The 27,181-nt window shown below is 39.9% G+C and overlaps 2 protein-coding genes across 4 annotated transcripts in view; both read left to right on the top strand.

Moving 5' to 3' along the window:
* Positions 1-9,739, top strand: part of LOC121861188 — a 28,175-nt gene extending 18,436 nt beyond the window's left edge. For all 3 annotated transcript variants that reach the window (XM_042358766.1, XM_042358768.1, XM_042358765.1), the window contains 3 exons: positions 355-467; positions 3,752-3,961; positions 5,959-9,739. In XM_042358766.1, the coding sequence (XP_042214700.1) occupies positions 355-467; positions 3,752-3,961; positions 5,959-7,479 (1,844 nt within the window). In that variant the 3' untranslated portion in view covers positions 7,480-9,739. The remainder of the gene's footprint in view (positions 1-354; positions 468-3,751; positions 3,962-5,958) is intronic.
* A 12,910-nt stretch (positions 9,740-22,649) lies between these two features.
* LOC121861187 (moesin/ezrin/radixin homolog 1-like) overlaps positions 22,650-27,181 on the top strand; it is a 110,998-nt gene continuing 106,466 nt past the window's right edge. The window contains exon 1 of the mRNA XM_042358759.1: positions 22,650-22,741. The gene's annotated coding sequence lies outside the window, so the exon portion shown is untranslated. The remainder of the gene's footprint in view (positions 22,742-27,181) is intronic.

The raw sequence follows: 27,181 nt of genomic DNA, 5'->3' as shown, positions 1-27,181 counted from the left end.
TGTGTGCTGATCAAACACCAGGCTACTCAGGTAACAGCCAGACAATCCCAAACAATTTTACTACATTTCAGACATTTTTCACATTTGTGGTGCTCCCGGGCAACTGCCTGGCTTCCGGAGTGTTGTGCCTGCCCTGGTTCCCTTCATATTGTTAAAACATTGTCTCTTTTAAAGTATTATCACAACACTATCATAAGTATCACTACCCATACACAGTCTCACATGTTATTACTACACTATCAACACACAAAAGCCATTACAAATTATTCTGCTTTTAATAGTCAGTACTGTAAGAGGAATTTGGAAATATTTTAAGCCTTATTTAATTTAATAATGTATTCTTCATATAAACAGGTTCCATGAACACCCTCTGGGGTAAGGGCACTGCCTCCATCAGGAAAGTTCTCAATTTATTTGAAATGAAGGAAGCCCTGGAGCTGTATGATCAAGAGGTGGCTGGAAGAGAGGTGAGATGATCAACCCTAATCCTGCATAATCAACCTTTCTCACAACAGCACTGGTAGATACTTGGCTGAATTTCCACTGGAAGTGTTATGATTCCTTTTTATTGAGGCTCTGCCAGTGTTTAGTTGAGCTTCATTGATAAAGTTAAAGTTTAATGTAAATTAAGACAAACTGAGTTGTACGTCTGCTCATCACGGTAATGTGTGAGTATTTCTGTTCTCTGACTGGCCGGTGTTTCCGGCTAAAATCGTGAGAGCCAGTCATCGTTCGACACGTATGTCTTTTTTAATTTATAAGTTTACAATACTCTGATAACTGATTGTTATTTCATAAAATTAATAGTTACAGTAAGTCCTCGTATAACATCGGCCCACTTAACGTTGTTTCGGTACTACAGTACGTCCCTTATCTTTAGAGACCAATTATTCGGATAATGTCCTGATGACTCGGTACAACGTCATTTTGCGTTGTTACAGACTTCTTGGGAGACACTAGTCACAACTCTGCACATTGGGTACTTTTTATGGCGCATCACCCTCTCTCGGCTTGGCGCAGAGTCTCAGTGACTTACCACCCTCCTCCCCTCCCGCACTCCTCCTCCTCTGCTTCACTACCCACCACACACTCGCTGTACCACCTCCGCCCATCGGTGAATACCAATACAAACTTAGTAGTTGTATATTTATGCATTATTTTCTATAGAAATGGCAATGATTTTCTGTACAGTAGTACCCCGATTTACACGGTCAATTGAACCCATGGGGTACCGCGGAAAGTGAAAACCGCGTAAAGTGAATAACAGGACATATGTGATTAATTCCAATAGAGACTGGCATGACCCCCAAACTCCACTTTTTCAGACACAATACCTACGTTGTAGTAAAAATAACATCTTAATTTTATGATGGTATGCACACACAATTAATAATTAAGAAAGATATCAATAATATTAGGTTTTTTAACACTTACATTAGTAGAAAAGATGGTTGGGCACATGGGGATGGGGGGTTGGTTCCGAGGCAGAGGGCAGATTATTGGCCCTCACCTGTATCACTTGTATCAATTGTATCACTATCCACCACATAGGCTTGCAGGGCCTCTTTGTCAAACCCCTCAAAGTCCATATCAGTCCATATCCTCACTATCACTATTACTGACTTGGGCCGGCTGTAGTGGGTGGCAGGTGAAGAACTCGGAAATGTTTTGATTACTGGGCGACCTTGTGCGCATCCTGCCCGCGCCGCTTCCCGCGTATATGAGTAGATGCACCGCGTAAAGTGAAAGTCCGGTTCTGGCGAGGTACTGCGTAAATGCGAAATTGCGGAAAGTGAAACCGCGTAAAGCGGGGTATTACTGTATATGTTATATATTTCATGGGCAAAGGGAGGCTCAGGAACATAACTCCAGTATTTTATCTATTTCTTATGGGGAAATTGATTCGCTTTACATTGTTCCATATAACGTCACATTTTTGGAAACACAACCCCGAAATTAGGAGAGGACTCACTGTATTATAATAATTATTATTTTACAATTGTAATATAATCTTAGTTTATTTATGTAAACTAATCTCCCAGGGTTAAAGTGATTTACTTCGACACCGTTATTTATACATCTATACTAGTAAATTATGGTGAATTATGGATTATTTAAATTATACAGTAAAATCCATGACATGCCCCTAACAACAAGAGCATTCAGCAATGAATTACTGTACTGTATTACAGAAGCCCACCATCTGCACATACGAAGATGCTATAATGCTCCCAGTGGCAAGCTGCCAAGGGGCAATATTTACAAATCACAAATTCTCTATGAAAATATATTTCTGGTAAATAATTTCCACACACTGAGTTTGTTTTGATAAATGCTTTAATTTTTAGATATGTGGAGAAAATGTTAGATTATAGACTGCTATAAGATTACAACAGGAATGTTGCAAATAAGTTTTAGAGTGGTGGGATGGTATGCTGTTTTGGGAAGACAATTGTATGATGGCCACTCAGTTTTTGAAGATGTAGACAGATATGGTAGATTCAACAAATCCTCTACAGTATTTGTGTTGGGATGTGTTCCTGAAAAATATGACATTAGATGAAATGATCTACAGTTGTGGATAAAATGTCTTGAACTCTTGACAATATCTAGCTTTTACTTCTGGGTCATGTACAGTACAGTATGTGATTGCTTTATATCTAATAACATTGTTTTTCATCACATGTCAGAACCACAAATGGACAAAAACTTTAAGCCTAAAACCACCTTCGCCCTGGCTGGGAGGATGGGGGAGGACACAGCCATGCGGCGAAGGTTACCTAGTGCGCATTTATCAGTCATATAGAGGGAGTTGAAGTTTTACGCTTATAAAATGTCACTGAACTGACTTGGCAGAATATAACTTAAATTGCTGGAATTCTTGTAAGATAGTCATTAATTTAAGTATAAACATCCCATAGTTTGCACTAGACATACAAATTTTAGTAATTAACTTAGTACATTTGAGTACAGTACAGGTTTGCCCTTCGGACAATCATTTCTTATACTTTTTTCACAATATGTATTTAGGATGGTGTGTGCCTAAGTAAAAATAAATGAAGAAAGGTACGTATATCTACCCAAAAATACGAGTTGAAAAACAACCATAACACCTCACAGGTTGGCCCAGTAGCTTGCCTGGTGGTTGCTGTGATGAGTTTACCCAGCCGAATATGTGGAACGAGCAGTCACGTGGTCTGTGTAGTCTCTCGTGATGTAGATGTGCAGAGACGAGTTTGTGAGCGACTCAGCCAAGCCATGCACCCCTCCCCTACCTCCCTACTGTCCTCCCCCTACCTCCCTACTGTCCTCTCCCTTGAAGTGCATATGAGGCGACTAAGATTTTGATTTTAGATTTAATACTGAACTCAACATGGTGTGCTAATGTCAATAAATGAGGTGTATACAGTATTGTAATTTCTTACAGCTGTTGAATATTATATAAAGTAGTATATTTCAGACCTATTATAGAGAGGTACCAAAGATTATATATTGAAATGAAAGAGTCATATACTGTATTCACTGAATTACTAACATGTTTAGTGGTAAGACTATTAATCCAGATTTGTCTTATTTTAAATATTCCTTCATATCTAAATAATGCTTGATGGGATGTAGAGTAGATCTTAGACACACACACACACACACACACACACACACACACACACACATACACATACACATACACACTAGATTGAAGGTGAACAGAGGCTTTTCATGATATGCTTATTTTATTATGAATTTGCTTCAGGTAGAGGAAAAGGAACCTCGTCGTGCTAGAAAACGTATGAGACGTGAGCATGGAGAAGACAACCTAGAGAATTTAGTTATGCCACTTTTGTCTGAAACTGGTGGGCATGTGGATGGCGGCGGAGAGGAAGGGTTCCGGGGTGAAGAACGTCGCAGAAGAAGAAAAACTGTTGACCAGGATGGTGGAGATGACGTTCATGGTAAAATGAAGGTTAGTTACCCTAATACTGTAGTTTTGTTCATGATGTTCTCCAACCAACCTCGGGGTTATTATCCTACAGAAGACCTCCCCTTGTTGAGTTCTGTGATAGCCTATGTCATACAAATAACCCAAGAGGCACTCCTCCACCCTCTCATCTGTACACTTTTTACCAAGAAGAAGGAAGAGTTTGTCTGAGTGTGGTGATGGGGAAATAAACAAGTGGTAATGTAGGAAAGGAATATGGATGTCTTGGCTTTGATTGAAATGAAGTTGAAGGTTAAAAGAGAAGTATGCTTGGGATACAGGAAGGGTGAGAAGTTAGGAGTGTCTGAAAAGGAAAGAGCAAATAGGGTGTTATAATGCTGATGAATATCACTACTGTAACCACTTCTCTAACCATGTGTAGTACCGTTCAGTAAGATTGCATTTAATGAGTAACATGGATTCTTGAAAGAATGTTTTAACAAGGCTCTTCTTGTTAAATGAGACCTATTTTCCCAAAGGATCCTGTGTTAAAATCTTAGATTAATTCCATCCCAGAAATTTTTTACCCATAAACTTTTGGTATACACTGAGACATGCTCTTGCCCAAAGAATTTTGACCCCAAAGTCTAACCTAACAATATTTATCTTTAATGATGTAACAGTGAAAACTGTATATTATACAGTTGGCCCTTGTTAAGGCAGAATCCACGAATACTGTATAGAAACCTTGGTCAAGTGGAAAAGGGGGAGGGAGGGGGGAGTTAGGTTCATGGTATAGGGGATTCTTTTCTAATTTAATTCAATTTTATCTATCCCACTAATTTTAACCAGTTTGTAGGGTAGGTTTTGAAATTATATTTAATTTTCTCCTTTCTTTGTACCTTCTTCACTGGTTCTCTCTTCAAACTTACTTTCTTTCCATTTCTTACTTTATTAACTTCTTATGTTAGCTATTTCTTAGTTACTTTACTTCTCAAGATACCCCCTAACCTCTTAACTGTGGTAGCATGGCTTGAGGGTTAGGACACAGAGGTATATTTTAATTACTGCTACCAAGATATAGGGAGAAACAAAGGTGAATACTGCAGGGATAATAATGATGTCCCCAACATACAATAAAGATGGTTTATTAAGATGGAGTTAGTCTTATGACTTCTTTCAATAATACAAAACTACAAGGATCATCTCCTTGGCTCCACTCAACTTGTACTTCTCAATTAGGTACACCTTCCAATGTCCACCATTACTTGGTTTACTTTATAATGAGACCCAACATTATAATCTTGCACGCAACACCCTTGAGCACCACCAATACAGGTTACCTGAAAATTTTGCTTTTACATACTAACAGGACTCTTAGTAATAACACCAGGACTAAAAGCCTCCCTGCGCTACTTTGTTACATTCACCGAGAAGTAAAGTGGTGACCCTCATATACTTGTTCACCCCAAACACCCATACATCTGAGGAGACTACATACATGGATATTTGGATGAATAACACGCCCAATAAGTAACCCTACTCAGCTTATCAGCTGGACGTGTTTACTCTACATGTGAGATCAACATGGACAGCAAACACATACTGGCCACCTCATCAGAGCGGCTGGCTTTACGTAAGATCTCAGCTCACCACACCACCCTGTTACATGATGCTATCTGATCTTAACAGCCTTCAGCCATCTCCATACTGGTGTTGGATGGCATCCTGGCATACAACGACCACCCGTGGTCTAATCAGTCACCTGTCACAGAGGAGTCGAGCGTGAGAGTTGGACAGAATGGGTTGACATGACTGTCATAAAATACATCTTGTAAGGTGATGTCACATGAACACTTTACTAAAGACCTCAAAGTTACGTTACTGGATCACTTGCATATTCAAACAAAACAACTGGTCTCACCCTCCTCTGTATATATACACCTTGTTTTGTACTTCTCTTTAGTCTGTACTCACCCCTGAAGATGTGAATTACACTAAAGCGCGTAATCGGCTTCTTATTACGTTTTTTTTTTTTGCAGGTATCTGTACAGAAGATTGTAGACAGTGCACTAACCCCATTCCTTGGAAAGATTGAGGAGCTCTTTGACCCTTCTGCATCAACACTTCAGATTGCTCGAACATCTCAACACATAATAACCCTTTGGCATGCAGATATTTTGCTTACCAAACTGTTTGATCAGAATGATCTGACTAAATTTTTTTCAGAAGTGATGAATGAGGTTCTTGAGAAAAATAATCTGATGAATCAACAAGGAAGTGGGGACAATGAAGGAAGTGGATTCAGTGTGGAAATATTAGTCACTCACACTGGAAACCCACTTATAGATGAAGCATATAATAAAGCTTCCATAGGTGACTCAGTTGTACAGGAGGTAGAAACAATAACAGTGGGTGATATGCAGATTATTAATTACCACCAGATTGATCCAACACACATTTCTAAATATGTCCATATGATAGCAATGTATCGTTATAGGATTCGAATGGGTAGAAAAACAGTAGGGAGGTCAGATGCAGGTAGTGGAGGCACCGGAGCAGACAGTAAGGATACCCTCATGCCTCCATTACTTGAAGGAGATGTCTTACCAGATGACTCGTCCACACCGCAGGACCTTGATGATCTTGTGAATAGGATGGCAGGAGACGGGGAAGAACTCTTATCAGGTCCAGGGAGTGCTCTAACACGAGCATGCTTTCAACAAGTAAGCACAGATTTGAAACGGAGGGCAGTGTCTGACCTTGAACTGTATGTAAACCCTTCATTCCATGAGGAGTTGATAATGCATATAATGGTAGATCAAGTGGAAGATCGGGGAATACTTCCACTAAGTTTAGCCGTCTTTTTGGCCAAAGGTTGCAACTTCTGTCGTAAAAAAGAGTGCAAAGGTGAAGATTTAACGTTGCCAATTAGCCCTGACAATCCTGTTTGCCCCGATCGACAGTGTATTAAACGAAACCTCATATGTGAAATGTGTAATAAGCAAATGTCAAATTCAAAGTCATTAGCAAGACATAAATATAGCTTACATGATATTCAGGTTGGAGATACAGGAGGGCTTTTCATATGTAGTCATTGTGGTGAAACATTTAGCAAAAAATGGAAGCTCAATATGCATGAACGTCAACATGAAGACCGCAAATTAGAGGTGGCCTGTCTGATTTGTGGCAAAGTCATGCGAGGTGCCATGGCACTCAAAAAACATGTCAGTATGGTTCATGAAACTAGACCTCAGTTCCAGTGTGATTTTTGTTCAAAGAGTTTCAAACGGAAAGAGACTCTAAATGTCCATCTTCGAATTCATACGGGAGAAAAACCATTCCCTTGTCCTCGTTGTGAATATGCATCAGAAACCAAAGGTAACTTGAAAGCTCATATGTGGCGTAAGCACAAGATACAGTTAGGGGGTCCGTCTGCAGAACAACAAGCAGCAGAAGAACAGGCCATGGCAGCCACCTTAGTTGCTCATGCTCACACTCTAGCTGATGGCTCTTTTATTATTGCTCAGGGTGCTGCTCCCCCTGGCACTATAATAACTTAAATTTAACATCTATGTTTTCACTTCAAGAAAGGCATTTAAATTTTCCAGAGTGGTAGACTTTAAAGTATGTACAAATATTCATAATATAATAGACTTGATTAGTGGTTCTAGTAACCTTGTGATATATTTACTGTGATCACTTTTTAATGGAAGATAGAATTACCTAAATATCATGAAATTATTTAGTTTATAAACATTTACCATATACTGTGAATATAAATTCACAGTACAGTACAAGACAACAAATTACTGGTCTGGATTTATTTAACATGTGTAATACTGTATCTACATTTATTAGATAAATTTCACACCTTCATATTCAGACCATTTAAGAACTCAACTTACAATGCCATAAATCTGCTGTATTGGAGGAAGCGAATTGGCGAAGATTGGCCACCTCAGCCTAATGAGTTTTTGTCAATTGTACAACATGATTTTCATAAATGTCTTGGTGAAGAAGTGGCCAAAGATGCTATGAACTTAATTTCAGGGACCCAACTATATGGCTTTGAATTGCTTTTCAGTATATGCAGTACAGTACAGTACAGTACGTGTGAATAAGTCAAGTTTTGAAGAATTAGATTTTTTTTTATCCATGATGATAATGACCATTAACAGTATTAAAACAATTCAGACATTTTTTTAGATGTACAGTAGTAAATTTGTTGGTAATACAGGGCTCTGTGTCTCTCAGTGGCCTTGGTAGATGGGTTAAAATCCTATTATATTTTGTTTTGTAATGTGTAAAAACTCATGTATTCTTCCTTGTAAAAAATAACTAGTTTCCCCAGAGTCTTATTCAGTTGGAGAATTTATATTTGTTACATAAATATCTATGGGAAAAGCAATAAGAGTCACACATTCCATTAGAAGTTATTCATACAAGTTGATAAACTGATGCTGTAGTGTAATCATTATTTCATAGTTTTCATTGTATGTTGCCCATATTCTAATGTCAATCCATAACTATGAAACAACATTATAATTATGATTTTGAGAACTTTTTACTATTTTTTTATGTATGTTATGTAGATGGAACCACATCTTGGACAGTAAGCATCTGTAGTTGCAATTCATTAATTTCATATTGGTTCATGCAGTAGGCAATATTTAATTTACTGTGTTGTATGCAGAACTATCATGTTGAAAACCGAGAATTATCTAATGTCGAAATTTATAAAGAAATTTAATTGTTTTGCCATAATTCCCTTATTTTAAAATTAGTTTTATTAGTTTCATATGTAGATTGTGTGGGTCATCTACCATGTGGTGTATCAGGCTTCTGGTCATTCAGAGCAATACAGCCACACAAGTAGTAGTTTATTCATTTTCCATTGATGATTCTTGTCTATAGCCGCATATGTAATAAAGACTTCAAGGTAGCCTGAAACACAATGTTGATGTCTACACAACACTAAACATTCATTATTATATTCTATATATCATTGTTTATTGCCAGATCAGCTACTCCCGGTGTCTTCATGTTACCCATCTATGATTCTCGTTTATATACATTACACTACTTAATGTGCAATTCCCCCTGCCCATTCAGTAAACATTATCCCTCAGCTCATGTGTTAAATTTACTGCTTAAAGTTCAGCACTTTGCCATATGGAAAGGGGTAAGCATTTACCTTCTTTGACTTTCAGAATGGTATATGTACAGTGGTTGATAGACAATATACAAGAGAGAAAGTACAGTAATATATGGTCATTGGTACACTTGCAGATCCATAAATGGTAAATAAAATTAATCCAGGGATTTAATACTTATATTTAATGCCTTTATTTTCATTATTATCATTAGTGTTACTTTTATACCCACAAAATTTTTAGAACAGCCATTATTATTATTATTATTATTATTATTATTATTATTATCATCATCATCATCACGGCATTATTAATACAGGTACTGTACTTATCTCCTTGCGAATGAGTTACATTCCTGAGGCTTGTTCGTAGATAAAGGATGTATGGTACAGCTGTACTCTACAGAACAGCCTTAAGACCTGGCACTCTGCCTCTTTTTGGCACTGTATGCTCCATCGGGCATTTTCTTCCAATATAATCCAGCATCATCCACATTAAACACCTTCTATGACAGGTAACCTCTCTCATCAACGATGATTTATCTCTGAATGTTTGTAGGTAGAGGGGCAACTGTACTGTAGTAGTATTTTATTATTATTACTAAACAGTACAGTACTTTATTATAATTGTTATTATTATTATCAATATTGTCATCATCATGATTAATATTATTATTATTATCATCAATGTAGTTAATATTATTACTGTACAGTAAACCCTCATTTTACGCGGTCAATTGAACCCACGGCGGCCCGTGTAAAGCGAGAAACGCGTAAAGTGAACAACATAACATATGGGATTAATTGAAATAGAGACTGGGCCGACCCCCCAAACTCCACTTTTTCAGACACAATACCTACGTTGTAGTAAAAATAATTTCTTAATTTTATGATGGTATGCACATACAATTAATAATTAAGAGAAATATCAATAATATTAGGTTTTTTAACACTTACATTAGTAGAAAAGATGGCTGGGCACACGGGGATGGTGGGTTGGTTCCGAGGCAGAGGGCAGATTATTGGCCCTCACCTGTATCACTTGTATCAATTGTATCACTATCCACCACAGAGGCTTGCAGGGCCTCTTTGTCAAACCCCTCAAAGTCCATACAAGTCCATGTCCTCACTATCATTATCACTATCACTGACTTGGGCCGGCTGTGGTGGGTGGCGGGTGAAGAACTCGGTAATGTTTTGATGACTGGGCGACCTTGTGCGCACCCTGCCCGCGCCGCTCTCCGCTTAAAAGAGTACATGCACCGCGTAAAGTGAGCATTCCGTGTTCGGCAGGGTACCGCGTAAACGTGGAAACGCTTAAAGTGAAACCGCGTAAAGCGGGGTTTTACTGTATTATTATTATTTATGCTTCTTCCTATTATTATTATTTATGTTTTTAATCATCATCAGTATTATTACTTTTTGTATACAGGTATCCCTCAATATACAAATGGGTTAAGTTAAAAAAGGTATTCATTAAGTGAATTTTCATTAGTCGAATAACAGTGCGAGTGAGAAAATAGGGTTGAGTTCCCCAAAGACAAAAATAACCCAATATCATACCTGAAAACACGAAATTCGTTCACAAACAAGAAAAACCCTTACCTTACTAAGTATAAATAGTAACACATTAAAAAATTAATGAAATACAATCTAGATGAAAATATGAGCTAAAACCATTAAGGAAAAGCTAAATTAAAGTTTAACGCAGCGGCCAATCGTATAAACACTGGCTGTGTGGCTGCTCTGCCGCCCTCAAACCTCGCCATGTCAACCCAGTTGGCCGGGAACACTCCCCCTCCCGACCCTTAGCATTGCTCCTACATCCAACTGTCACACACAAAGAAGTGTTTATTCTCTTTCAGTTTTTTACCTTATGATAGTTATTTATTTTACATTTTTTTATTTTTGCAAAATTACCAGTTGAATAATATCCATAACATAATTCCCCCAGCTCATCCTGCTAATTCTGTATGTAGGATTGTGTGGGTATGTACAGTAAATGAATAAAAAAAAATCTGAAGAAAGTTACATTTATATACCTACCCAAAATTACAAGTTGAAAAATAGTCATAACATACTCTTACCTCAGCCTGGTAGGGGGATGTGGCCTCCCAAGCAGACACCCAGGGCACACGATTTATTTATATATATATATACACACACACACACACATATACATATATATATATACACCGTGAACCCTCACTTTACGCGGTCAATTGAACCCACGGAGGCCCGCGTAAAGTTAGAAACGAGTAAAGTGAACAACATAACAGATGGGATTAAATGAAATAGAGACCGGCTGACCCCCAAACTCCACTTTTTCCGACACAATACCTATGTTCTAGTAAAAATAACATCTTGATTTTATGATGGTACATGCACACAATTAATACTTAAGAGAAATAGAGAAATACAGTTGCCAAGTTAATGTCCATTCAAATAATGGACTCAACTCCCTCCCCCTCTTCTCACACTACACTCGCTGGCTCTTCCCTCTCTGAGAAATTTTTTGGGGAAAACCACTAGATTTTAAGGTATAGTAATAAATAATACCTCAAACTAAAGTTAGGATAATATAATTGACATTGCTGGATTCCTTGTAAGACCAGGAATATTTTGAATATAAATGTCATATATTTTGCACAAAAGATAACATATTTACTCAGAGTAAACAAAATACTTACATTAGATCTAAAATTTGTATGTCTAATGCAAAATCTATGATGTTTATATTCAAAATGATCATCAAATTGTAAGAATTCCAGCAATGTAAATTATATTCTGGCCCGGTAATTTGTATGAATTTTATGAGCTAAAACAAATATCTTCAATAAATAAACAAAATATACTTACCGAAATACTATCTGTCAATCAAAATACCCCACCTCCCCCCTCTTCCCACCTGCTCCCTGGGTCCCTCCCTCCCTCCCTACCCCTCACCCCCACCTTCCCTCCCTACCAGAGAAATGATTGGGTTATAACAGTATATTTACATTTTTAGTAATAAATAATACCTCAGACTAAAGTTAGGATAATATAATTGACATTGCTGGATTCCTTGCAAGGCCAGGAATATTTTGAATACAGTGACCCCTCCGTTAACGAACTCAATCCGTTCCAGAAGGTCGTTCGTTAACCGAAAAGTTCGTTAACCGAAACCATTGTTTCAATGGGTTTTTGGGTAATTGGTTCCAGCTCACCGAAAATTTCCTAAATTCAACAAAAATGGTAGAAAAGTTCACTTACTTTGAGGTGTGTATGTAGAAGGCTCCTGGATGATGATGATGATGATGGGATTTAGAATGGGGGTGGAGGAGAAGGAAGAAGAGAAGGCATTGGGGTGGAAGAGAAGTCACCCCATGGCACCATTTCACCCATAAAATTTTAGTTCTCTTGGTGTATTTCAAGATTATTTTCTTTAAATCAACACTGCACTGCATTATATATTGTCAATATGTAAAATATATTTCAAAATGACCAATAATTTGCTTGGAAACACAGAAAAAAAGCGTTTAGTTGAAGAGAGTCTCAAGCAAGATGTTACCTCCAGTGAAAACAGAGAGACTAACGCCTGTTTGCTGTGTTAAGAGGCTGGATGCGCATTAAACTAGTCACTTTACCTTCAATTATGTTAATAATTGTTAAAATGACTGAAAAATTGAATATTAAACTTTTAAAATTATTGAATAGTATAAACTTCTTGATATTTACTAAAATAGTAAGGAATTTAAGCCCTAGAACCGATTAATGTATTGGCGGACTGATACTAAAGCTGGTTGCCCGGTCAGTGCAAGCGAAAACATGTTGAGGTCGGTTCGTAAGAAATTCGTTAACCGAATTTTTGTTCGTTAACCGAATTGAAGATCCTTATGGAAGGCAGTTCGTTAACCGAGGCGTTCGTTAAACGAGGGGTCACCGTACAGTATATATATTTTGAAATGTCTCACATATTTCCAAATTTTACCAAATATTAATAAAAAAATCACATTTATTTTGTAACATCAAAACATTGTGAATGATTTCGAATTAGAGGAGTATGAATTATGGGGTTTTACTGTATATCCCCAAAACTTGGGTCATCTAAACTTTGTTCCATGCAGGTAATGAAAGCCACAATATATTGTCAAAATATTTCCCTGGGGATTCTTCACATTACGTTGGTTACAATAAAGTAAAACCACCATCTGATATGAGCATTGTAGGAAATTAACGTGCAGGCCAAAGGTCTAAGGATTTTCTGGATAGGTGACTGGTATTCATGCACTGTACTGTATAATGTACTACTGTACAGTGACAGTTTTTTCCCATTGTTGCAAGCCCTTACCCTTTTTTGATGCAGGGTATTACAAATCTAGAACAGCACAGACTTTATGTTCATTCACTTGCATTCATATTTACTAATTGTTGTTATAGCATTCCCCTTCCACAACAATTCCCAAAGATATTTGTCTTGAGGGGAGGGGAACATCTGCTCCAGCAGTTACAGTCCTAATAAATAAAGTATGGTTTTCTCTTCACTCCTGCCATACTACATCATAGGGTAGCAAGAGTGAAGAGAAAAATGTGTGTTTGTTTGTTTGAAAAGTAAACAAACTGACAAAATGATGCTCCAATTTAAGTTTATCAGAAATGTAAATGAACTATTCCATGTTTTAGTTAGAACTGTACTTATTTACATATTTTAAGTTGTTTATGAAAATTGTATAATCATAAGATCTTATTAGAAAAATCAAAGCAGAGACATTTCACATTTTCATTTATTGAATTTAGTGAATAATAAAGTAGAGAAAAGTTTATTTTATTGAAAGTTTACACTAAACAGAATAAACAAAATACTGAATCATGATCCTTTTGTTACAAAGTTAATTAAGATTATTTGGCTATTTAAAATAGATTCTGAATTGAGTTTCTAATGACATGTACAGTCCAGTATATATTACTGTATAGTACATGTACAGTATTTGTGAAAAATCTCCATTCTCGATATTACACTACAGTAATTTTTTTGCAACTACAGTACAGTAATGAGTACTTGTAGTGTACAGTACAGTATATGTATTGTTTGGAGTGAGACAACATTACATACCAAACAGTTGCAGATGAATTTTAGTACATTTTCAGTGTTTATTTATGAAATTTATCTGTGTAAGATACAACTATGTAATGTACTGTATATGAACAAATTGTGCTATATTAGTACCACTGTTAAATAAGTGTTTGTAGGAATAAGGGGTACAGTATTTATTTGTATAGTTGTATACAGTATACATTCTGTACTGTAAGCATATACAGTATATATGTCTGCAAATAGAATAAGGGTCGTTACATCCTTTTCATATTTTTATCATGTCGGTGATGTATAGCATTAATGTATAATAAAAATTAGCCAGTCTTATATTTTTCATCTCTTAAGCTTGTGGTTAATTAATCATTATGTATTATTTTAATTCTAACTCTTTCACTGAATTGATGTTACAGTAAACTACTTTTATCCTTAAAAAAAAGTCTCAGTTTCATGATCAACCTAAGAAATTCATTTGCAACTTTAAACTTGCACTGTTATATTCAATTACAGTACATTGTTGGTGGTACAGTAGAGCACAACAGTAATGCACCAGTTTCTCACTACTGCTTGGTCCAGACACACATCAGAAGGGTGTTTATCCAGTGTGACCCTCACTACCAAACATCACAGGTTTCCTCCGGATAATGCTGCTGCCTCCTTTACTAACACTGGACAAATATAGTACATAACCAAGGAACAAAGAACGGACCAACCATCCGAATAGCTAGTAAGTGAATAGGTGATGTGATAAATTGTAGTTGTCAGATAGAAATTCCATCTTTGTTCCGATTTTGTAGGCAGTTGCACATTCTTGTCTCCATATGTGTACAACTTTAACTGTTTATTTTTTGTGCCCAATTTCTCCATGAAAGAAGATATTGGAATGGTAGGAGCCCATGACTTTGTGAGCATGATGACTTGGGCAAATACAGGTAGCAGTAGGTTTTATCTAAAGTTGGTACCCAGGTGTGGCAAGCAACTTAACGGAAGTCACTTTTAGCCACTAACACTTGTTATGTGTGTGTGTGACACATGAGGAAAATTGTCAAATAAAATACAGTACAATAGATAGAGTAGTCGATTATAAATTTATCAAGAAAAGTATCCTAGACGCTTACTCGATAACTCCAGATGGATATAGACAGCGATTTAGATCAAACACCAAACCCCTCGCCAATATATACATAGAGTTCACTAATAACAAACTTAGAATGCTTAAAAAATGGCTCGAAGTGGCTCAAACAACCACATTCTCAGAATGTATTAACCTAATTGTACTGGAAAAGTGGAAACGGTAGCTACCTTTTAATAGCTTGATGCACGTAGAGGAGACAAGAGAACCAGAGCTCATAGAAGCTGCCCAATTACCCGATTCTTTCACTCTATTGCAGAGAGATCATTTGCGAATAGAGATAGAAATAGCCATCCAATGTAAAGTCCTCTAGTTAAATCCCTGGTTCCACTGGTGGTAAGTCGAATAGTGGCGGTCAGAATCATTGTTTTAATATGTTCCTATTGTAAAAAGCCTGGTAACACCAATGAGAAGTGTCGTGATCCTAAATGTAAAGTCACAACCCAAGCAGGTCAAAGCAAGAGCCCGACTAACCCTTCCCAAGTTAAAACTGGAGAAACATTAAAGAACCTTAAACCTGTGACCAATGTAGCCATACTAGCATCTCAAAAAGACCCTATTATTGATTTTAAAATGCTGGATAAAATTTCTCGTGCCAAGAACATTACTTCTTTTCCTATTACAATTCTTAAGGGGGGGGGGGGCGGCTTCTCAAAGCATTTTATTCAAAGAAAGTCTCTCGGGAATTGAGACAGGGCATACATGAGGAAAAGTGATTTTGCTGGACTTGTCTGCTCAACCTTTATTAAACCTAGCCAAAATATTCTTGGGAAATGATTTAACAGGAAGTTTAGTGTTTCCAAATTTAACTTGTTGAAAAACCTTTGTCAAAAAACCCCACTGAACGGTTTGGTCAAGAGAAACTGCATCTCTTTCCTGTATGTGCAGTTACAAGATCCAAGAAACATCCCATTACTAATGTTCTACCTTCAGTTCAACATAGAGATCAACTTCACTTTAAACATAATACACGAAACAATTTGATGGAAGCTCAAGAAGATGATCCCTCTTTGGCTAAATGTAAACTTATTGCAGTAGACCGTAAACCCCAAAACTCCCTGTTTATTTAAATAATGGAGTTTTGATGAGAATGTACAGACCTCCAGAGTTAAAGAACCTAGATATGTGATCTGAGATGCTTCAAATTGTTGTACCCAAGTCTATTCATCAGTCTCTGTTGGAATTAGCTCAAGAGGGACAGTCCAGATATTTAGGAATTCTCAAAATGTATAAGATACGCAAGACCTTAGAGCCAGCCAGGTGAGGGTACAGGGAGAGGATGTTTTTGAAGAGTCCAAGTGGTGTAAAATTAAATTAAAGGGAGGGGACTTACTTATCGTCGGGTGTATCTACAGATCCCCAAACTGTGGCCCACTAAATCAAAGTAAATAAGAGCCTTAATAGACAATGCGACGATGCTCAACCCTAGCCACCTCCTTATCATGGGGGACTTTAACTATGGCGACATCGACTGGAGAAACGAGTTCACCTCAAATAACTTGAATAATCCTGCTACTCTTTTTGTAGAAACTCTGAGAGATAATTTTCTGTTCCAACATGTTAGAGACCCGACACATTACAGAGGGGAGCAAACACCCAAGCCACTAGACCTCATCATAACAAACGAGGAGGGTATGGTGGCCAAACTGGAACACCTTGCCCCAGTTGGCACCAGTCACCATATATTGTTGTCATTCAGATTTAACTGTTACCTAGTTCAAGATAAGGCCTGGCCAAGGTACAAATATTACAAGGGAAATTACAATGGGATGAGGGAAGAGGTGAGGGGTATCCACTGGCCTGATTCATTAAGGCACAAGAACGCAGACACTACGCTGAATATCATAACTAGTAAAGTGACCCATTTGATCGATAAATATATACCCAAGACCAAACCCAGTGCTTCTGGGAATACGAGGGGATCCCTACACATGAACCATGCGGCGGTCGACAGAGTTAAGAAGAAAACCCAGAAATTCAAGACGTGGGTTGGGTCAAACGATGAGCAGGACAGGAGGATGTATGCAAGAGCCAGAAACCAAGCAAATATAGAGTGTAGAAGAGCTGAAAAGGAGTTCCAGAGGCTGGTTGCAAGCAACGTCAAGTCAAACCCAAAGGCATTTTACCGCTATGCAAAGTCAAAATTAAAAACGTGAGTAGGAGTATCAAACCTGAGGCTTGAAGATGGTAGTTACACAGATTCTGACTAGTATAAAGCTAAGGCATTGAACAGCTTCTTTTCCTCGGTGTTCACAAGAGAGGATGCGACTAACCTTCGGCCGTCACTGGTGGGTGCACGTTTTCCTGATACATCTCAAGCATCTGGATGGCCCCTGTCTCAGACAACTCTGGGGTCATAGGAGGGGATTTCAATGCACATCATCCCTTCCTAAGCTCGGTAAGCCCCACAAATGAAGACGGCCTACACCTATACACCACCTTTCAAGACACACCCGAGATCGGCCTCCTGAACACTGGAGAGCCCACCCACATTAGGGGAGGAAGGCTAGATCTAACCTTCGTCTCCAGTGCACTACAGCCTTCGGCCACCTGGCAGCTACACTCCACGCTGACCAGCGACCACTTTGCCACCCTACCAACACTGAAGGTGAACAAATTCCCCACTCCACCCTCGCCGACATGGAGATACAATACCCAAAAGGCGGACTGGGAACTCTATAGGAAACACCTGGCTAAGTGGAAAACCAAATCACGGCCGGCTGGTGCAGCACCCATGGACGAGACAACCCTCCACCAGTAGTTGGTCGAGGCCTTTCACCGAGCGGCAGAAGAGGCAATTCCAAAAACAAAACCTACATCAAGACAGTACTGTACAAGGATTACTGGTACTACTGTCCCAGGGTGAAAGAACTCAACCACAGAGTGAACATGGCCCGAAGAAACTACAGAAGACATCCCACGGACACAAACAGAGAGCTCCTGCAAGACATAGTCAAGGATACCAGGGAAGAGAAGGAAGAAATCAAAAGCGCAAGCTGGCTCAAGTGGTGCTCAGAACTGAACGAGCACACCTCCCTCGGCAAAATGTGGGCCCAGATCCGAAGGGCATCTGGGAAGGCAACACCACCACCACCAACCCATCCCAACCCAGAAGAGGAAGCCGAGAGACTTGCAAAACTGTTCTCCGACCAAGCAGCAACGAAAACCCTCCTGAGACATGTGGAGGAGACACAACGGAGTCTGCGACGGACCAGACTCCAGATGATCGAAGAGGCCTGCAATGGTGAAGATGACACCGACAGACCCTTCACCCAACAAGAACTCCAGAAGTCGATAAAACGAAGCAAGGACACAGCACCAGGGGCCGACATGATAACCTACTCCATGCTTTCCCATGCCGGAGAAGCCGGACACGAGGCCTTGCTGCAAGTCATCAATGCTTCGTGAATAGCACAGAGACTTCCACCGGAATGGAAGGAGGCAGATATACAGCCCATTCCGAAGCCCAGAGAACCAGACAAACCAAGACCCATGTCCCTCCTCAGCTGCAGAGCGAAGACGGGAGAAAGAATGGCTCTTAACAGACTCAAGTGGAAAGTCGGCAGCCCACACCCTCACATTTTTGCTTACACCGACAACACCGGCACAAGCAACAACATTGCCGAGATACTCAGCACAGTGGACAATAAACCAGCTTTGGTGGTCTTCCTCGACTTGGAGAAGGCCTTCGAACTAGCAAATCCACTGGCCATTATAACGACGCTCGCCGAAAAAGGTGTCAAACGAAGGTTGCTGGGGTGGATCCAGAACTACCTTACACAGAGAGAAGCAAGAGTATGCTTTCAGGGGGCAACGTCAAGCTACAGGGTCCACGAAAACGGAACCCCACAAGGAGGCATCCTCAGTCCAACGCTGTTCAATGTCCTGATGGAAAATCTAGTCAGACTTCCTTTCAGACAAACAGCCAAGCTCCTCTGCTATGCAGACGACTTACAGCTCATAGTAAGAGGAGCAAACAGACTAGTCAACACGCAACACGCACTCCAACTTATAGAGGAGGGGTACAACAGACTTGGACTCGAGATAAATCCAGCCAAATCGAAAGCGATGGCCATCTGCACAGACACACCAGACATGATGCTCTCCATACAAAACACGCCGGTAGTATGGACCAACACCCACCAGTGTCTTGGAATCTGGTTCGACCAGAAACTCACTTTCAAGCCGCAACCCGAGTATCTCAGGCACAGGACGAAGAGCAGACACAACATAATGAGGTCGCTCACCAGCACAACCACAGGAGCGAATATACACGCGCTCAAAGCCTGCTACACGGCCGCCATCAGATCGCTGGTAGATTACAGTGCTCCAGCGCTCATTGGACTGAGAGAAGACCAGATAGCTAAGCTAGAAGTTATCCAATATAATGCTCTCAGGACCATGCTCGGAGCACCCATGTGGACCAGAATTTGCAATTTGCAAATGGAAACTGAACTACCACCCCTGGCAGTGTGAGTCAAGCAGGTGACAGCCGGTCTCCTCGCCAGATTCTGTAGATCAGTTAAGTCCACAGCTGTCAAAACGCGAATCAGTGCCTCCCTCTACTTCGGCCACAGAATGCGAGGGACCACCTGGTCACACAAGTCAAGCGAGGTCATCGGGCACCTGCAAGCAGAAACACTCGTCAAGAACAACCAAGACATACGAGACAGGGATTATGTAGTTCCAGCACCATGGAGCCCTCCACCAGCCACATTCAAAATCACCGAACTAGGTGATAGCAAAGCCAACCTCCAGAAGGAGGACCTCAAAAGAATAACTCGGGAAGCCATAGCCACCGAGACACCGGCTGATGCAGCATCATACTTCACAGACGGCTCGGTGGACCCAAAACATCATAGATCCGGAGCAGCCTTCTACACCCAAGGTCAGACCCTCCTATGGAGACTTTCTAATGACTGCTCTATCCTACAAACAGAGTTGGTAGCAATCTCAAAGGCCCTACAACACGCTGCAACACAACACAACAAGTCCATCATATTTCACACGGATTCGAAAACGGCCATGCAGGCATTGCAACACAGTCAACCAAGAGACAACGTCCACATCATAACCTCGATCCTCGTGCAGCTACAGGAATTCCAAAGACAAAACCGTCCAGTCGTCTTACACTGGATTCCCAGTCATGTAGGGATCGGGGGAAACGACGTGGCAGACGAAGCAGCCAAGGCAGCCACACGTTCTAGAAGCGTACACATTCAAGTTCTAGCAAGCACGCAACAGATCAAGAACCACCTCGGAAAGACTACCAAGCTCCACATCCAAAAGAACTTCCTTGACGCATTCAACGCTGGTTCCCAACCAGCCAAATGGTACCTGGTGGCTACAAAAGGGGAACCACCATTCGCGGACAAGAAAACACCAAGACAAACCCAAGTTAGCCTTCATCGACTACGACTAGGGTACAAGTGCACCTGGTAGACGATTGGAAATGTCAAGGAATGCACCTACTGTCAGGAGCCAGCGGCCAACCCACTGGAACACTATCTCCTCAACTGCAAAGTCACACAAAGTCTCCGAAACAGAATTCGAAATTTCCAAGAAGACCACACAACACCAGCGGCCACTCTAACCCGAAAGGCCCAAACAAACCACATTCACCACCTTCTCCGGGTCACCACACGATACCCACCACCCAGAGAGCTTAGGAAGTATCCTCCCCCAGCAAGTGTGGACCCCAGTTTGGGGGGCGCGCCACTCCGAAACTGATCACGTCCAAGAGTGGTGGTTGGTGGTAAGCGTTCACTGACCAAGGGTCCGCTCACACTTGCAAACCTGCAGTATCCTTTCATATCTGCAGGTAGGACTGTAGTGGATTTCTCCCCTACAAACGCTGTTTGTCGCTGAGTAGCCGACCCCGCGAATTCCACAGTGTATGCCTCGTGGTCTAGGTCAACCAGCGCCGCCCACGGAGCGGGTATCAACTATCTACCCACGCCAACCTCCGCTATAAAAGACCTGACCTCGTGGTAACCTGTCTCTCTTCTACCTACACCAACCAGCCAACAACACCTCCTCCTCCGCCTGCCTGGCGGCCCTCGCTCCCACCGGTGAGCATGGCGACCCACAAGCTGGTCCTCCTCTGAGCATCCTCACCAACCAGCTCTCTCTACATCACGCTTGTAACCATGCTGCCTTCCCAGCACCAAGCTGCATTGTACATCCAATACAACATGTATACAGAGAGCACATTGTGAGTTTCCTTTCTCCATCCCATCCTGAGTGTGCACCCAAACAAACATCCCATACCCCACAGGACAACCTCCATCCCCAATCCCAAATCCGGTCTGACTGCTCCAAGAGCTCCAGCCGGAACCACCAAATGGGCCGCCTGCAGGCAAAGGCCCGTGTCGGACCACGGTCCGACGATCTCGACAACAACAAACAAGCTGTGAAGGTCATTCTACTCAACGCTCTCAAACAGACAAGACCTCCTCTCAACAAGTTCCTCACCACACAGCAACTCCCTAGCACTGCATTGTACATACAATATACCAGTACTATATATATAGAAAACGCCAATGTGAGTTCCCTTCTCACTTCCATCCTTAGTGCGAGATCTCCTACGTGCACCTATGTATGTGAGCCTAACAAAGAGAAAATAGACAAATACAAAGAGAAATTTGACAACTGGCCACACACAATACGCTACAATGTACTTTGAGTAGGGTTTCAAACTCCGCTCTCTTATCAAAGGACGTGTTTGTATTATGACTTTCAAGTCGGAATTTGTTCTCGTTAACGTCTCTGATCCTGGTCGTGAATCCAGCCTCTCCATATTCTCAGCAGCTGCCTCGTTTACCAAGTTCATTGTATTTTATGGGGTGTGGTCAGAGATGGCATTGCTTCTGTCAATGCTTTCAGCTGTCGGGTTGCGAAAATTTGAACGTCATTTTGATGTTACATAGCATGGGCCTACGTCTTCTTATTCCAGAGGAATATGTATGGCAAACAAGCAAATACTGAAAAGACATGGGTCAGACAGCCCAACTAACATGGTCTCCAAAAATCCCAAGGTAGGGTCGATACCTGGCGCTGTTGAAACCCTTGGCCACTTCAACAAGTACTATACTGTACAGTATGTGTAATCTCAGTAGGAAATTCTTCATTCTTTTCATTTCATTTGCACTAACATCTGTACCAAAGAAACTAGTCAAAATATTCATAAATAATAGATTAAACCTTTCATCTAAGTTTAAAAATGCACTGAATTTCAAAGTACAGTATTAGTAATAAGTTCTATGGCATTTATTTATTACTAACTTCTCGTATTTTCTAAAGTGATAAGTAAAGTCACTAAAATTGGTATTTAAAGGAATGTAGTGTGGTACAAGAGTTCTAAATTAGCGGGTGTGGTGGAGTGCGCAGTGTGGTGTGCGCACGTGATGGCCACTCCTATCGTTGCGGCCATATTGTGGCGAAAACGGACGTTGGCCTGAACCACTGGTGAGTGTGAGATGAATATTAACTGATTTGTATTGACATAGTGATGGATCATTATAAGACTATGAACTGTCAAAGTACAGGTGGATATTTTGGATTTATTTCACCGTTCGATGGTAAGGAGTTGTAGTAGTGGGAAGAGTACAGTACACCATTGCACTAATACCACAACTTTTGTCAGATTGCGCGCCACGTTCAAGTCCATAGATTCACCATTTTTTTAACTGCTTACACGAAGACAATTACATGTCACGTGTTTCAGGTGGCGGTGATGAAGACTGAAGGATTTAAGTTTGTGAACATGAAGGGAGTTGTGGTGTTGGACCCCCTCCCCCTCCCTGCCGGGCCACCCACCTGTAACACTACTACACACAGTAACACGCATTTCCTTCCTTCCTTCTTCACACTATTACTTTAAATGATAACGTATCACATACCGCGTAAAGCTTATCTCATAAGTGGTCTATTAAGATTTTCTCAAGTGTAAGGATGAGGTGGGTATGTGGGGTGTTGAGGCTCACTTGTTCAGCAGTAGTGATGGGGTCTGTCCTTGGCATGGTAGAGGCATGTCAAAATATTGTGGACTTATTATGGCTTAAGGAAGACAGTTACACTATTGGGATATGCTAATCTTATAATGTGTATGATATATAGCAGTTTGTAGTGGATTAGTTTGGTTTAAACAATATTAAGTACAAGTATTATCAAGCTTTTTAACAAATAATTATTGTCCGATAATGTATAATTTATTGTAGTAAAAGGAAAAGAGAAGGATGCCATTTTATTTTTGTAACTTTTGACAACCTTTTAACTGTTTGATTGCATAGAAGATAAATCCAGTGGAAAGCATAAAATGATAAAAACAGTTATGGGTTTAATGTCTATACATTAAGCTTGACTTCTAAGTGACCAAATCATTTCTGTACACATGAACTGACAGAAACTAATTCGCCTACTGTAGGATAGTCAGGGTTGTGTAGGTTGAGTTGGGTTGGATGAATGAAGGAAAGAGGGTTAACCATTACCTTCATTCCTATTAAATTTGCGCTAATAAAAAATTACTACATTTAACTAATGGCCACCCATTAGTGGTGGTCATGCCAAGGGAAGAGGCCAGTTTGTGTAGGATCCCTCCATTGGTTCTTGATAATTTTGTTGACAGATTGCCTGTTTGTGTGACAACGTCATTAAATGGTCTGTGAAGGACAGCCTCATGTTTCATCAGCCACCAAGTTTTAACCAGGTTTTTGATGATCTTGTATTAGATGTAAAATCACCTGTAAATTTCTCCTTTCGGACAACATGAGAATCTTAGGAATTTTATTTTTGCAATCAATGGTTTAGAGGACTATTCAAAGACACTTTTCTTCTCTCATCATCTCTGGACTCCCCGGCATATATAAGTCGTTTATGGGGATAAGTGTCTCGGAATTGTCTTTGCTATTGATTGCAAAGATAAATTTTGAACAAATGCAACACATTTTCTAGTTTAGTTTTCTGATTTTCAACTCAGATGTATCGGTTTTGGGTAAAATTTGCTAAAAGTGTTGGAAGGAAATTGTCTTGTTTTTGGTCAGAAATTACTGTTAAACACAAAAAACTTGTACAATTATATCCTATAAATTGACCCACAGCTCAGCTCACCTACTATGAGTTTTACTGGGTTATCTCTTGTTTAGGATAATGCAAAAAAAAACCAATTTCTACATAAATATCATGTCCTATATTTCTTTGCATAATACAATAAATATTTCAACAGTATTACATAAATAATGGACCAGCAAAATAAGCCAGAACAGCCTGCCAGGCTATTTTGCCATGACCAGTAATTTAGTGATGGTTCCTCTCATAATATTTTTATTATGGAAGATGATAACTATTATTTTAAGTTGGGTAAAATTATAATTTTGGTCAGCCACCTATTTTGAAGTTGAAATTTTTTTTCCGATGGTTTATGGTGTATTTTGAACACATCTGACCTTCAATTGTACAGCAGATTACTACTTTTTGAGCTACTCCCCTTATATGTACAATGATAATATGGGACCCAGTGGGAACCAGGGGTTATGAGTGGGGGGAAATCACAAAAAGTAGTAATTTGCAATAGAAATGAAGGTCAAAATCACCCAAAACCTAACCTAACATCATTACCTTTAATCATGTCAAAAGGACCATTGTTTACTTCAGTTGAAAGTTACATGTAGCCTACATAAGAATTTTGTTGTGTTATGGCATTAAAAAATGGGCAGCTAAAAGAGGATGATGCATTGACTTGATTAGTCAAGGAATGGGGATTGGTGAGGTTGAATTAGGAGACCCTGTGTACAGTGACAAGCTGTGAAAAGATGCTAGAGTAAGCAAATGACACTGTTAAAGACATTTTACTTCTATCAAGTTCTGTACTATGAGCTTAAAAGTCTACAGAACTGTGGAACAGAGCAGATGGTTAGATAATTAGTTATTTTTGGGTCATCTTTAACCTTCATTTATGACTCCAATGAGGCATTTGGATAAGGTTTTTGTTAGACAATTAGCAACCCTCAGTACTGTACATTTTAACTTAATTCAGATTCATTCCCAATGATATAAATTATTTTCTGTGGATTATGGTATTGGTAAAATGAAATAACTAAATTCAAAAAATAAAAAAATAAATAAATCTTGTTTGTGTAGTTATGAATTTACAATTGATCTGGTAATGTTGCAGTGCTGTAGAGGGTTAGTACCGTACTGGTATGGTAGTAGGGGAGGTACAACAGGGAGTATACTGTGCTTTTGTTGCCCAAATCTCTTAAAAAAAAAGAAAAAAAGAATTCTTTTCAGTGTCTAGCAGTGGCATATAATTTTACCCTGCAAAAGGGGGGAAAGAGGCGGTCCCACTAATTACCCAAATGTAGCCACAATGAAATCAAATGATGGTCATACAAGCGTAAATCGGGCTGTGAATTACTTCTCGATTAGTATTTGGTGTCATAAAGTAAAAAAAAATTGGTATACTTAATTTAATCTGAGTTAAGTTAGGTTAGGTTAAGTACATGCACTCGATCTATTAACTCAGATTAAATTAAGTTTTCCAATTTTTTTGTGACTATGACACCAAATACTAATCGACAAGTGATTGGCAGTCCGATTTATTCATGTAGGACCATTATTTGACTTCATTGCGGCTACATTTGGGTAATTAGTCGGACCCGGAAGTGGTGCTGCAAGTTGAATGATGCATATTTGAGTGACAGATTTTCAATCGACAAATGCTCCTCCCTTGCAAGTTTCAAAAGTCTTGACCCTTATTACAGCAAAATTAATTATGTTATATACAGACTAGCAACTTACGAGAGGGTTAAATTCTTGGGACCCCACGTAAAGCCAAAAACCGTTTAAAGTTAGAAACACCCCTAAAAATCTCCTAAATTGCCCTTGAATCACTACTGTAATGTAACAACATCTGTAACAAGTACATAACAGACATTATGTAGACAGACCTGTGTTGTTGTTTTGAGATTATTCATCCCCTTCCCACATCACTGTGGGGGATCATCAAGCTCAGATAACGATGCAGGGGAGGATGTGGGCAGCTCAAGGTGACTGCGGGAAGTTGATGGCATTTGCTGATCTGCTGATGATGTTGATGCTGAGGTTTTCTTAAAGAACATGGTGATGGAAAGCTGTCGTTGTTGTTTCTTAAGCTGTTGGAACATATTCTTATGCTGAGCCATAGTGCTTGTAAGACCTCGTGAGAAGTTGATGCCGTGCTCCATAGAGGGGTAATACTCAGACACTAAGTTTTTCAAGTGCTCGGCCACCTGAAACACTTTACTAAACTTGTGTATATCCCAACATGCTGTGGCTCTTCTTGTTTTTCATCATCGTCGTCGCCATCGTCGTCTTCTTCGTCCACTCATTATTTCTTCCAACTCGGCATCAGTCAGAGTTTCCCTGTACCCTTCAATTAACTCCTCGATTTCCTGCTCGACCATGTCTTCAAACCCATCACCGCCTACAGCCCTGGCCACCTTCACGATGTGCTTAGCTTCAGAGTCGATCATAGGGAATCCTTTGAAGTCATGCACACAGTCACTCCACGGTGCCTGCCAACACGAATTAACCGACTCTGGTTTCAGTGCACCCATGGCCTCCTTCACAAAAGTGATGCTATTGGCAATGTTGAAATCCTCCCAGCATGCCATAACATACTTGTTAGTGCTGTCCTCCATGGCTTTGCGAATGCGGACGAAGGTGAGGCGTGTGTACGCTGCCTTAAAGCACCGAATCACGATCTGGTCTGGAGGTGGTGTTGGGTGGAAGGAACACTACCTCGACGTCATCTTGTGTGAATTTTATGGCATCCTGGTGGCCTGGTGTGTTGTCAACAACCAGCAACACTTTGAAAGGCAGGCCCAGCTTCTCTAGGTAGCTCTTTACCTCGGGGATAAAACATTTGTG

The sequence above is a fragment of the Homarus americanus genome, unplaced genomic scaffold, assembly GCF_018991925.1.
Source record: "Homarus americanus isolate GMGI-L3 unplaced genomic scaffold, GMGI_Hamer_2.0 scaffold21314, whole genome shotgun sequence".
NCBI classification, from domain to species: domain Eukaryota; kingdom Metazoa; phylum Arthropoda; class Malacostraca; order Decapoda; family Nephropidae; genus Homarus; species Homarus americanus.
This window is presented reverse-complemented; position numbering and strand designations above follow the sequence as displayed.